Below are 15,141 nucleotides of genomic sequence, written 5' to 3'. Positions count from 1 at the left end.
ACAATTTGCATTTCCAGGGACTCTCGCTCTTTTTGGCATTTTTGGACATGCTTGCATGTTGCATGTTGCTACTTTCCTTAAGTATATGATTCCATTTTTTAATATGGGGGAGTATTTTTGCATTTATATATAAAGAGATAAGTATAATGTGTTTAAAAAGATCAGTGCTCTTTCTCTTCTAGTTATGAATATACTGAAAATATGTATTTTCATTTTAAGACTCTCTGGAGGATATATTGGTTAGTCATTGAGTCTGTTGAACTGGTTGCAAAATTCAGCTTTGTTTTAAATAGTCATAACTTCTGCATTCACTTCAGAAACGAACCCATTGGGAAAAGGCAACTCAAGTAAGATGAAGCAGTGGAAAAACATATTTTATAACAGTCTGTGAATGCATTGTAATCCATGTTCTGTATCTTCCAAAATAATTGGTCACAGTCTGAGTTTTTGGGGTTTTTCCTTTTGCAAATGTATGCTTGGACAACTATTATTTCATAAAATACTGAGCAAAAAAATATTTGAAGATAGCTGCTCTGAAAAGAACTGAAATACGTTTCTGCATGAGCTGTCAGATTGTCTAGAGGGCCTCGCGCAAGGCAGAGCCGACTGCTGGCTGGAAGGATGCTGGGCAAGGAGAAGGCAGATCCTGGGCAGCACCCGGTGCCGTGCTCCTGCTCCACTCTCTCTAACACCAAGAGCTGTAACACCGTGTCTCTTGCTGCCTGTGGGATCACTCACCGCACAAGTAATTTAACATTAGGGTAGGCAAAAAACATTACCACGTGGAACACGAGAGCATAAGTTGCAGAGGGGACCCGGAGGAGGGATGCAATGCATATTCATGTCTCTCCTCTGTATTTCTTTGCAAGTGTTGGGACAGATTCTTTTTACTGTTTACATGAAAGGAGGAGTGATTGAGGAAGAAAGGCAATATGATGGTAGTCAGGAGACCACTGTTTTTCCCGAGACTTAGAGGATGACATTTAGCAAGTAATCTTGTCTTTTCCCCTCTAAATGTAAAATGAGAATAACAGTATTTCCATATGGCATAGGGATGCTATGAGGTTTAAAAACTGAAATGCTAAAATGATAGGGGATACACAAGGTAGAAAGAGTTAGCACAAAGTACACAAGGCTTCTGTAGTTGAGAAGAGGTGGGATTATGGCCTCATATCTTTCTAAAGTGGCTAGTTTTGGAAAGGGCTGGAAGCTTTCTGAAAGCAAAGTTCAAGTTCTGCAAATGTAAGAGCATTGAGTTTGAGCCATATTACTGGAAGCAACAGCTGTTTGAGTGGTTTATGAGACTTTTTAATGGAATCTATGGTGGCATTCCATTTTAAGATAATGCTCAGGTAGACCAATGCTTGGATCCCACCACTATAGTGATGATGATAGAAATAAATAAACCAAGAAAAAGCCGTGTCCTGATGCCTGGTAGAAAATGGATAGAAAAATAAATAATGCATAACTTTAAACCCATGTTTTATTTTTATTTCTTGCAATACTGGAAATAAGTTAGCAAGAAAAAATAACTTTTTTTTTTTTAAGTGCACCAACAATATCTGTATTTTAAGTCTGGGCAGTTGTCTGCTTTGTTGGTTAGGTCACATATAATAAATAACAGTCTTCTCCTCAAAGGCTCCTGTGTGAGCCAACACAGGCAGGACGCAGGAACGACCACAAAACCACGAATGAAAGAGTAAATTTATTTTCATTACCTCGCAAACCAGGGGATCCTCGAAGCAGCACCCAGGCAGAGGCACACAGGTGGGAGCACGGGCACCGCGGAGCTCGGTCCTTGCTAGAGGATCACCAAACCCGCCGTTTTCCGCCTGGATTTCAGGGATTCGCGCAGGTGTGGTTTACCACTGTGCTTTGATGTTTCCCACAGCAGGGCAGGAATATCAAGCATGTTCGGTAGGGTGCCTCTAAGTCTATCACAGGCCTATGTTACCTAAACACAGATGTTCTACTTGTCCAACACACAAGGCCAAACAAAAATTAGTACGATAGGTGTGTTTTTCGCCACCCCAGCTGAAAGTCTCTTGAGCACGTTTACAGTCCTCCTCGCCAATCTTCCGTTATTTTCCCACAGTTACTGTTTTGATATTGAAAAGCTGTAATAAATGGATGAAAAAAAGAAAAGGACAGGTAGGAAGAAAGGGAGGATGAGGTAATGATTACATGAGTATGCATTTGCTATAGTCAGTTGGCAGTCAGCCTTCATAGACATGAAGGGTTTTATTTGTTTGTTTTGCTCCAACTATATGAGGCGAGTGACATTAGTGGGTGCTGTGCAGGGGGTTTGAGTGTTTTGCAGAAGAACGAGCATGCTGGTGACATGTGATGGTGCCAGGGATTCCTCTGCTAGAGGGAGGGAAAAAGATGAAGAAAACAGCTTAATGTCCTTTAATGTAAGAAGCAATTTCTTTTTCTTTCCGTAGCAACCCTAAAAAAAAGCGACTATCTCATCTAGTAAAGTACATGATATGGTTTTGTTTGAGAGATATTATGTGGAACAATGAGGTATATATTTGCTAACTGTGCAGGTTATATTTTTTATAATTGAAGATATTTTTAAATTTTCCAGTATTCTCTAAGTTGTAATTCTCAGGCTGGATTTAAATTGGACTCCTTGTGCAGAGTTTAATTATATTATAAAAAAGTTCTGTAATAAAATTTATTTTAGCAAAAAAAATTTTTTTGAAAGTGTAATGTCTTTTCCTTTTCCCCTAATAATCTGTGAGATGAAGATAAAGACGTTTGTGCCCAATATGAATATATCTATATATCAGAATGAAATACTCTGTGGTCAGTATTACCTTCTGATTAAAATTGAATGTAATAATGCCCTTTGGGGAAAAGAAACAGATTGATTTATAGCACTAGGTCATGCCATGTACTGCATATTCGTATTGTCTAGACCATATATTGCTTATAGCAACTATAGTGGGCTCAAAATTAAATTATCCTACAAAATTATGACCTGCATTTTACCTGCAAGAAACTACAGCATGCTCTAGACCCTGTGAACCAGGGCTGTCTGACAAATGTTACTTTCTACAAAAAATGTGCAATATGAGTTTCCTTTGTTTCCTAAGCCTTTCTTTAAGAGCTGATGAAGATAATTTACTTCTACATTATCCCGCCAAAAGCCTTCCTTAAAGCACCATTGCCTACCTCTCATATTAAACTATTCAAACTTTCTCTGAAAGTCATTTTCCTTAAATACTTTGTATTGCAAAAGTAACTCCATATTTTATTGACGTATCTTCAAAATTGTAATACTCTACTGCTTAGCGTCTTTATGGGAAAATGTTTAAGTGACCTTATTTTTGTGTGAGGATGGTTTATGAAGTTTGTAATACGTGCGGCAGGCAGTCCTCGGAAGGTGGAAGGTTGTAGACTTTTGCCGTTGATGGAAGGTGGTTAAACGAGGCAAGTGATAGAGCCTAATGTAGCCACATCGCTTTCCCTGCAGCAGTTCTCTTAGTCCACATGCTTGATGGGATGCCTATTGAGGCTGAATTATGCTTTAATTTTAACAGTGGATGACTTAACTGCTTTGAAGTAAATAACTGGGTTTGATTTACAGTCTCAGCAGATTTATAAGAAGCTTTTGAATGTGCAGTTAAAAAAAAAAAGAGACTGTTATAGCTATGTACCTCTATAAATCTGTCTTTATTGTTCAGCATGTACACAGGCTACTGGGACCCCATTACAAGTTTACAATCACTGGGCAATGTGTTTGAAACTCAGTAATGCAGAAATTAGAAACGTTATGGTTTTCGACTATTCTTACTCGTTTCTGACATGAGATTGATGTCAGAAAATTGACTCCTTATAAAAATCATAATACTTAGGATTAAAAGATAGGGCCATTCGTAAGGCCCTTATTTCATTGTTTCACACTTTTTCCTTGCTCGTTTAATCTGTTGGCGTCACAGCCAACTCTATGACACAAGACCCAGTAACGGAAAATTTCACTCATTTTACTCATTCCAGAAACTTGATGCATTGTGTGGTAGAATCATTCCATAACATGAGTAAAAGAAGAAATATGCTAAAAAATTTAGGAGCAGATTTTGCTACCTTGCTTTAAAATTCCTGGCAAAGGCACAGACCTAAGCATACCTGGGGTCTGCCATCATCACATTTCCTCTGAATCCTCTGTATACAGAGAGATTTGTTAGAAGAGGAAGATGTGATTTTTTGTTGTTATTGTTCTGTAGATCCCTGGGTTCCCAATGGGAGGAAGAAGTTTATCGTCAAACCTGCATTTCTCTCTCAGTACCTACTCAATGTGCAACCTCCACCAATGTAATACAGCATGTCTGTCTTAATAACACTCAGTTGCCTGACTTCCATCTGTAGTAACATGCCTCATAGCGGCCTAAGAAACTAAGCCATAAAAAACCTGAAAATGTCTAGCTTCTATAGAAATAGAATTGTACAACAGGACTATTGCAAGGCAAGAGATAGGTAGAACAGGGCCACTGGGTGGGCTAAGATTGTATTTTGAGCGGAGAAGAAAACATAAATAGCTATCTGCTGGATTGCTTTAAAGGCCCCAAAACTGGCTTGTATGACCGTATCTTATCAGCAGTTATCACATATTAATTCATAAATGTGAGGATTGACAGGGATCTTGTAGGCCAGACTGTGTCATGGTCTTCGTGGAGTCCTTTGAAAGGTATGGAACCACTAATTTTAGAAACTCCTAAATCGTGTGAAGTTTCAGGCGTTGGATCTTGTCTTCTTGATAAGTAGGCTGCATCCAATAGAAGGATAAAAGTCAGATATTTAAACAGAAATTCCCATACAGACTAAGTGCCTAAAGGTGTCTGTACCTAGTTGGGAGCTGAATGCTTGAATCTCTGAGTGACTGGATAGACTACATCTCTGAGAGACTAGGTGTCTTCATGAGCTATTGGGATGCTTTCATTAAGTATTCATAATATTTAGATTAGGCTCATATTTTTGAAAACTCTTCAGCTTGGGAAAACTGCTGTTGCTTAAATGTTCACATTTATAGGTTTCTAAAGCAGCATCTTCTAATATCCTGTAGATTTGGAAGAATACCAACTGTACTTTCGACAGTAACCCAATTTATTGAAATTTAAATTATGTTACTCAGCAAACAAGAGAAAAAGCTTTTTCTTTTGAGGAATTTGAAGTCTGGATTCTTTAAAGTGCTTATTTAAATTTAGTATGTTTTAGGTTTTGCATTATACTCTTTACAAACAGTATCCGAGAAGGCTGCTTTTAATTCAAAGGAATGAGATATTTGAGGATGAATCATTTGGAAGAGATAGATGGATATTTTTCATTTGATTTTTCATCTTTAAACATATACGATAATCACTCAGGATATGGCTGTTAGAAGTTTAGACACCCACGTGTCTAACTTATTGAATGATGACATTTTTAATAAAAATCACATTTTGTAAATGGCATTGCAGACATAATTACGGCAAATTGCTGTCAGTAGAAGGGGCACAGAAAAATCTACGCCAGCTTAACTTTCCCAAGCCACAGTGTCAGTATAAGGTTGTCTGGGCTGCTAATTAGGAACATTATTCTCAGAAGAGAGGCACAACAAAAGCAGTGCTTTTGCAAGATTTCACAGCCTGTCATTTAAGCGTGTTTTAACTACTGTTTACCTGGTCTCGCCACTACTGGCTATTTTAGAAAAAGAAAGGCTTGCTACTGTTTGTCCTGTTATTCAAAACTTGTCTTTTTACTCAGGTGGAGGCAAAAAGCCTATCCTCAAGCCGCTTGCTCTTCTTCGTTGGAAGAAAATTTGTTGGTTCCTTTGAAAATGTGCAATTTTATCTCTTTTTTTCTAAATAGTAAAATAAACTAAACAGGTCTGTCCATGACTGGCACTTTTATCATTTACCTACCTGACACAATTCACAAAGCCTCACCTGCTAAAATCTCAGCTTTCAGTCAAAAAATTAAAGCAGCTTTCTAGTTGTGGAGAAGTAAAATGCTTATATGTGGAAAAAATACACCCTGAAGATTGAGAAAACATGGGGAAAAATGTCTCAAATATGTTGTCCTGTTTTTAGTTATTTTTTATGTTATCTCATTTTTCATGGTTTTGGCTTTCCGATTAATCTCTTTTTTTACCTTTGTTTCTGTCTCACCGCTTTTGACTCAGCAGCAAGCAGGAGATGCTTGCTTAGTCAAATCACAGTGAAGCAAACTCTTATTTACTCCAGGCTGGTTTATGAAGGCGAGCCCTGGAGGCAAACAGGTACTGACATAACAGGTTGTAGAGTAAGCGGGTGTGAACATGCCTGGGAGATCTGCAGATTTGTTGTCCTGGCCTTTGGGGAAAGAGGGACCAGAAGGTGACTCTTCCTGGTACGAGGCGCTTGAGCAGTACCACCCTTGCACTCCTATATTGCACTACTGTTAGGGACTACATTGACATCTTCCATGTGTTGGGATGCTCATTACAGAAATGTTAAGCTCCTGAAAGTTTTATTACAGCGATCCTCTCTTGCTTCTCTGAAGCATTTATTCCCCTAGCATATGGCCAACCATCCAAACAACTGTTGCACAATCCTCAGAACTGCCCTGCTTGTATAACAAAATAAATTAAACAAGTGACTTGTAGTAGACCTGACTACCTGTGACAACACTCAGCTGCTTTCTGCAAAGTGGAAAGATTTCTAAAAAATAAACGCTTGATGTTTTGGTGGGGTAGGAGTAGCAAACGCTTCCCCCCCTGCAACCGTGGTTTCGAGGCTGCAATCATGGGGAGCCGGGGTACCTGCCCACCCGTGCTCTTGTATTGAAGATACAACCACCACTTTTTAAACCACTTCCCCTTCTCTCATATTGCCCAAGCAAGCCAGGATACTTTCCTTGTGGAAGTCTGGATGTTATATTCATTCAGAAGAGATGTATATGGGTTATGGAAGAAAAATTAGTACCTTTTTTTTTAAGCTTTTTGGGTAATTCAAAATAATTCTTCGTGTAAGATCAACTGCTACAAAAGAAAAAAAAAAATTGTGACAAGAAGAAAGATTATTTTTAGGCGTTTTCAAATGTATACATTAATTTTGGGAAAATGCAAGCAAGAAATCAATACTGAATTGATATATATATATGTATATATATTAAAAAAAAAAGGTTCAAAACCATGCCCAAAGAGAAGGAATGACTCATGGTTCTAATTTCCCATAGTAACTGTCAATGAAATTATTGCACCTTCAGTCTTGAGTAGATTTCCAAGTTCCTTTAGGCAGTCCTCATTGCAGTCATGTTCAGAGCAAGGAAAATTTTAAATGCATAAGGCAGTAGAAGCTAAGTTCTTTCGCTTAAAATAGAGAGGGTTGTCTGTCTTGAATACAGTGTATTCAATGCGTGTGATAACTGGAGAGCCATTCAAAGCAGCTTAATGCATAGCTGCTCGCAAAACCATAGAGATTAAAAGTTTGATTCATAAAAACTGTTACCTGCTAGCTAAGTGAGTTTTTCATGTAGAATATAGTTTTATGGGGGAGTGGACTTGGACAATTCTTTATAAACTTCTCTTGTGAGAAATTGTGTCCGATTCACTGCAAAGAGCATGGTACAAAAAAGACAAAACCCAAACCAGATCAATGGTATCTACAATGCTCAAGGTGTTTATAACTGTTAAATGCAAATGCTACTGTGCGTTGCGTGTCCGGGTTAATTACGAGGTTACAGTGATGTACTGCCCCAGAAGGTCTATTTTTGAGAGAGGTGTTCTTTGCATAGTGGGAGGTCTTTCCTCCATTTCACGCAGTAGACTTCTGAAGAAAAACGTGACTCAATCTGCCTCTTTTTCTGGAAAATCTGTGATTAAGTCTTTAAGCCTAGCATGCTTTGTAATGAACAGCTTTGTAAGGAATGCAGTTGTAATGAGCCTAAGTCTCTCAAATAGCCTGTGCTGCTGGTACCTCCGTGCCCTTCCCAAAGACAGCCTGCTGGGGAAGGGAGAGCAGGTAAATTGGTGTTAAGGGCTACCAATTTTTTTTGAAGCCTTTGACACAAAGGTTATGGTGTGAAATTGCTTCTGGATGTCTCGTTTTCCTGGATTGCTGAGCAACCTCAGTTTTAACTAGTTGATGCAAATGGTTATCCCTAATATGACCACCTATTAATTATCCTTGTTTTCCATATAAAAAGCCTGTTTCGTGCCATTTCTTGTGATGTGTTAATGAATGACTAAGGAAAAAATACAGCCAACATTTTATAAATGTGATTATTGTTATGGTAACAGACCTAACAACCTGTGTGTGATATGCCTTTCAGGTATATATCACATTTATGTAAAAATAGGTACTTTTCCCATACGTTAAAGAAGAAAACAGTACCCTCCTCCAGCGGGCTGTTACTTAAGCTTGTTTCTTCCCAATGTATAGCAATCTTCCAGAGCTCTCATTGCAGGAATTTAATTACTAGTTTTATTTCTACAAATATTTAAAATGGAATCTCTTTTGTAACTTTCCTTCTTTATAAATGTTGTTTTCAGAATTGCTTCTATTACATGGAAGCCTATGTTCAATTTTCAAGTGTCTCATTGAATCGGTGAGCCATAAACCTTTAATTCCATTAATCCAACTTCTGAAAAAGGACAGCAGACACATTGAAAATGCTTAAACTATTGCCGATTTCCAGAGGGACAGAGTTTTTCTGATATTTTTAAAAGCATGTCCTGTATTTTGTTTGGACAAGGAAAAAAAAAAATCCTTTTGCTCCCTATTGTCTAAAATATATTAGTGCGCGCATACGCCTCATGGTGCACCTGACATTGGCCTCCTCTGGAGGTTGGATACTGCACTAAATGGAGCATTTCTTTATTCTGGCTCAGCATATCTTTGTAATAGGAGCTATCAGAAGGGAAGAGACGTAATATTCACTTTGAATTAAAAGGAAAATGAATAGCAGAAGGGGAGAAATCTGAGACAGAAGAGACAGCACTGAACTGTGTAATGGGATGGCTGAGATGGAATACAGCTGGAAGCTATTCCTGATGTTTTATTGAGTATATCTTGTTTATGTTACCTCCACTTTGAAGGACAACACATGAGTCTCCATGTCTATTTTAAGTATTTAGCAAATGCATGACTTGTAAGCCCTCAGTTATTGTCAAAAACTTAATGACTAAATTTCTTTCTGAATCAAGTTTACTTTATATTCTGCAATGCAGCATGTATGTGATGGTAGCAACAAGTTCTTGTTGGAGTGGGGAAAAGCCCTAAAAATTCAACTTGTGAAGGATGATAAAAACAGGGAAAACTGAAAGTAACAAAAAAAAAAAAAGCTGCTATGTGAAATGATATTTTATTACATCTGGCTTTTGTCATCATGAAAGAATTGCAACTTACGTTAGCAGTATTTTGAAACCATCGTAATATAATGAATATACATTTTTTAAATAGAAAGTTATTAATATTTAACATTGAAAATACTTAACCAGAAATATTGTTACAGAGTTATTAATTTAAGAATAACTAATTCAATCTTACAGAGTGTTATACAGTACTGTCAATGAGAATAGGAAATAAATCTTAGTTAAAGTTATGTTCTTTGTGCTTCTTTATACTTTTGCTCACCGTAACAGTGAGACTATGTATGGACAGGGAGATTGACTTATAAGAAAAATGCAGGATTTAGAAGACATTTACAAAAAGTGGTTCCAGGATCCCACAAGAAAAAGAACTGACTGTTTTAAAACACTTGTGTGAGGCAGCTGTGAAGCCACCCCCGTGTCCCGAGAAGGACGGCGCCCGGCATCGTTAAGGAACTTCTCTATATACGTACCACGCGGACGGGTACTTTGCTGCTGCTGATTGAGGCAGTTGAATCAGAAATCTGGCAGCATCCAGATTTCTCAGAACTACAAAAAAAAAAAAAAGTCATTTAAATGAAACTGAATGCACACACACGCATATCTGCTATTACGTACAGGGGTTTTAGACATGCATATCTACACATAGGTTTTTTTGAATTTCTCTGAAGTATTTGTTATCTGGTTTCAGTCACCTTTAAACATGACTAATAACCTTTTAGAAGCTTTATCAGTGTAGCATCCCCACGGTGGAACAGACGTCCTAGAGCACTGACTTCAGAACTCGAGGGGCTTCAGAAGCTGCCTTCCCACTGCGATCTGCTACCGTCAGCGTTTCGGACCCCTGTTTCACAGAGGCACCATCATTCAGTGGTGTTGCTTCTGAATAATAAATTCACAATAAAAAAAAAAAAATAAAAAAAATTCACGATGACGAAATTTAAAATATTTAAGAGAACTACAAACAAATGTGTATTTTTCATGCCCTTGAAGCTGCAGTCAGACTTTTGTACTTAAAAAGGAAAAATTCTCTCCAACCAATGTTTGTGTTTTGAGAACTGGATTCCTTATTATATACCCTATAATACATGTAAAACCAGCTTGAGCTCTTTAACTGAGTAGAGCATCTGCTTGGTGAAGCAGCTAGCAGTTCAGTTATTTGTATTACAGTTGCACTTCTGAGCTTTTTTTCCTTTCTTTTTTTTTTTGGCAGATGTACAGCAAATAGCAATCGACTGGATCACTGGGAATTTTTACTTTGTGGATCATGTCAGTGACAGGATCTTTGTTTGCAACCAGAACGGATCAGTGTGCGTTACCCTCATCGAACTGGATCTTAATAACCCTAAGGCCATAGCTGTTGATCCAACATCAGGGTAAGACGATTTATCTGCATTAGGATTTATTCTATACGATGTGTGCTTGTCTGTGACTGCCTATAGTATATCTGTTTCATTCAGGTGTTATAAAGACTATTTTTTCATTGCTGTATTGACTTGCTTGCATAGTTGCTATAATAAAACACTAACATGTAATGAACTTGTAGCAAGTAGTTAACTATGTTAATTGTAACATGTGCCTTGTAACTTCTCAAAATGGAATCGAAAATTAAAAAACAATTTTATCCCTACTTGTCCTAAGATTTTCTTTTGCCTCTGTTTTTCTGTAAATTGTGTTTCTAACTAGAGTATGTGGAAAAGGAACTTTTGAGTTTTTTTATACTGTGTCCTCTCAGTTGCAGGAATATTGGAAATGGTTTAACAGGTTTAATTACATAAAAAAGTGGAAAAATTTTACTCTGCTTTAGAGGGTCAGCTACAATGGTAAAATTACATTGTATTTGCTTTTTCTCTTCCATAGGCACATTCAGTGTCAGTTGGGAATAAAGCCTTGCTTAAAATACGGAGTACTAAAAGTCTTCCATTCTGTAACAGGCACCAGCTGGGAAAAGTTTTCAAGCAAGTGATGAAGTAAAAGCACAACTAAATAGGAACAGAATCAAGTTAATTTAAAAACTAAATTTTGGGGAGGATTTTAGAACAGGGTTTTTATCTTGGTTTTAAAAGTCTGTAAGTAGTTTAGACTGAAATGCCTGGTGGAATATGTCCTAAACTGCCATAAGCCCCTTCTCAATAAATACAAAAATATTTACTGTAGAACAGCTTGTCATCCATATGTGGACTTTTGTCATTCTTTATTTAAAGCCTGATGGAATATTAAGATGCATTATCACAATGACTTTAATTCTGACAAGAACAGCTTGCATGTAAAGTTTACAAAGAAGTTTTATAATGTAATTCTTGAATATAGCTGTATTTCTATCTGCAGCAGATGGTAAGCTTGACTTGATCTGACTGCAGAGTTGTTTTAAAAGAAAAATAAAAATTCACGTATAAATTGATTTTCTGCAAGTTCTGATCTGAAAGAACTTGAAGCTTTCAAATTTGCCAACAGCGGCCTTTTTTCTATACGTTTGCTTGTATATTCTTTGCTGGATTTACCAGACGAATCCAAAGCTTGTCATTAGCTAATCTTCTCTGTCAGGGATGTGAGAATTGTATCCAGCCCTTTGAATCTGTCAGGAGGGGTGGAACAGAGAGACTGTTTTTCCTCAGTTTGTTATCTGCTAGCTACAAACAATTCTTATTCAGCTGGTCGCCTTTTTCCGTGCCATGTACGAGAGTAATAGTGTCTATTTTAGCGTAGATGTAGGTGCTGGCCTGTAGGAAAGACCCGAATTGATATTTCACAGTGTGATTCTTCATAGAGCAATACCAATTTATGTCGTGATGGAAACACTGGGTGGAAAATTTTCTCAGAATACGTTTTGCATTTCAGCCGTTATTTACTGGTTTTATTGGCATTTTTATTAATTATCTGACATACGTTGTTCTGTTAATCAGATATCTAACGTACATTTTAACTGATAAGCCCCAACTAATATATTAGTTCTGCTTGTGTGTGACGGGGTTTTGGTACAGAATGCAAACAGATAATCAAAAGGCATTCTGGCTACTTAAAAATGTTTGATTCCTCTTTTTTTTTGGTCTTTTTTGCTTTCTTTTTACTCTTTCATGCTGATAGTAGTTGAGACATGTCTCTCTGTCAAAGTATTAGCATGATATTGCTGTCCAGGCTGGTTTTATTTTATTTAAAGAATCACAAAAACATCCATAGTAAAAAAATGTTGCAAGCTGAGCACTGAATGAATGAGTTGCATAAAAGTGTGTGTGCAATCGCTTCTTAAGGCGGTTATGTTTATACACTGTACGCATATGATTATAAATCACATTTTGGTTTGTTTTGTTTTATAAACTTCCTGCAGTAGTACCGGGTCAAGCCCTGCTGTTCTTCCGCGTTCACGTCTGTGCGTTACGCATTTAGTTGTTTCGTGAACCAGAAATCCTGCATTTATCTGTAGAACAGCTAAAGCACTGGTGGAAAATTTCTTAATTCCGAATGGTTCCCCTCGTTGCACTCCAGAATATATTTGGACTGTGGTTAATATTATACCTCTGTGCCTGCGAGTTTTGTTAGATGTTTAGTGGTGATGGCTTTATATATACTTCTATAACCTTACAATGGAACTTGAGCTGCTAAGCTTATTTCATATCATACAATGAATGAAAGAACTGATTTTATTTTTCTAAAACTGAACTTTAAATTGAGAGAAGAAAGATTCTGCTATTCAAAAACCTCTTGAACAAGCACGTTTGTTATGTTTCTAATCTAAGCATATTACTTTGGTTTAGGATTTCAGCACTTTTATTCACCTGAATTGTGCTTCATTTTTTGGTTATTCCAGACTATGCCTAATGGAAGCCCACTGAAAAAAATTTAGGGAAAAAAATCAAACCCCCCTTCCCCCCAAACAACTAACTAATAATTTACCTAGTTAGAGGTTTTGCAGTACTAATACTCATCTGCTACATCGACTAATTTTCCGTTAAGAGTAGCACAGGGTAAGTATGGGACCTGTGTTAGGGAGGCCGTTACCAGAGGGAACGGCTGTCTCTGCTGATCGCTGTGAGTACTTCAGAGTCCAGACTTGTCAGTGAAGCATCCATTGAAGAAAAAGCTAGAACAACGCTAGTAGGAAATAAAGTGGCAATCAGAAAGAGTAGGAGAAAAAATTGTTTTGCAGTAATATATTATTTATCAAATGTCTTTGAAGTAAGATGTTTGGCTCCTTATGTCTGCAGTTCATAGTTTTGATAAATTTTAATATGGGACTTCTTTTCTTCAGTGGTCAAGAAACAGAAGCTATTACTCCTGCTGGTCCTTGAAACTGGTGTAAAATTGATGATGGTGCTGACGACTACCACATGAAACAAATATGAGCAGAGTTGGAATGATTTTATCTCTAGCTAAGGTCTTCAGTGTAGGTCTGCTGTACTCATGGGGAATGACTTTTTAAAAGATTCCAGCTAGCTTGGCAATCAGCTTGCATATTCATAAGGCTTTGATCACCGTACATATATGATAGGGAAGGTGATACATTTAAAACTCACAAGAGGATAGATCAGATTTAGATTCTCTCCCAGCTCTGCCACCAACCAGCTAAGTGTCTACAGACAAGGCATTTTATTTTTTTTTTTTAATGTCTCAGTGTGCCCTTGTATTTAATAGGGAGCATAAAATGCATGTTGTGTAAGTTATCTGATATTTGGATGCATTCAGGAACATTAGGAATTAATATTGTAGAATGCACTGCTAACTGTGTACATCTACATATTTATACTCTGAATATGTATACTTAATTACCTCCAGTGTTCAAGGTAAATTGTTGCCTTCCACTGCAGCACAATGGCAACGGAGAATGAACAGCAACATCTTACAAAGGAAAAATGCATTGGAGTAGGGACATACTGCAGTTCCCTCCCAACATGAGCGCTTGAAACGTTCAGTCCAGATCATACTGCTTAGACATCTACCATACACGGAGTAATATAAATATCAGGGTGTCTTAATTTCTCTTCAGACCCACTTTCCAGTTTCTTTGGGAATGCCAGGAAACGGGGAAAGGCAGGAATAGCAGATAGGGCTGTTGGCTCAGGGCTACTCCTGGTTCCAGTAACGTGTGACTTGTGACGATGGCTCTGATGCTATTTGTGATGCCGATCATAATTTTCTACTATATTTCATAGGCTTATGGACAAAGATTAATTTTAAGGAGAACGTTTGAAAGGCAGAGGGTATTGACTTAGCACCCACTTAGAAAACTCTTCCAAACATAAGGAGATGTGGAGGGTGAGATTACAAAGAGGATGTGCAGAGCAAAGCTGGCGTGTGGGAGGATGCGCGGAGCAGAGCGTAGAGAAGTACTGGGAGTGAGGAGATGGGTCAGACGCCTCCTACATGAATCCCTCTCAAGGCAAGGCCTGCTGGAGCGGGAGAGGAGGAGGAGGGAGAGAAGAACTGGAGAGGACGCCCAGTTAGAGGCTGAAGTCATTGAAACTGGTAACTACCATTTAAAAGTTGTATTAGTAACAATGGGGAGAAAAGACTTAGTGCTAAAGAGGTTTCTAAAAGGAGCAAGCTCACACTTTAATACTGCAACAGTGTGTGTCATGTAAATATTTGAATAAATCTTTTAATCGGCTTTTCCTTCTGCTATGTTGTAGAAATAAAAAAAAAACCAAAAGCTCTGCTTATTTCTTTCACACAACATTTGTAAATACAAGAATAGATTGTGATATGATGATGTTAGAAGAGCAACATCTATTAATGTGTTATGGTGTTGTGTACCATTTCTTGGTAAGGTTAATAAGTCAGGAAAAAAAAAAAACAAACAACCGCACAACAGA

At 37.6% G+C, this 15,141-nt stretch overlaps 1 protein-coding gene across 1 annotated transcript in view; it reads left to right on the top strand.

Moving 5' to 3' along the window:
* The window catches only part of LRP1B (LDL receptor related protein 1B), a gene marked incomplete at both ends in the record, with an annotated part of 755,097 nt that overhangs the window by 398,066 nt on the left and 341,890 nt on the right, over positions 1–15,141 (top strand). Inside the window, one exon of the mRNA XM_082312062.1 lies at positions 10,548–10,710. Within this exon, the coding sequence (XP_082168188.1) occupies positions 10,548–10,710 (163 nt within the window). The remainder of the gene's footprint in view (positions 1–10,547; positions 10,711–15,141) is intronic.

The sequence above is a fragment of the Platalea leucorodia genome, assembly GCF_965183815.1.
Source record: "Platalea leucorodia genome assembly, chromosome: 5".
NCBI lineage: Eukaryota > Metazoa > Chordata > Aves > Pelecaniformes > Threskiornithidae > Platalea > Platalea leucorodia.
Note: the sequence above shows the minus strand (reverse complement) of the source record. Positions and strands in the feature narration are given on the sequence as shown.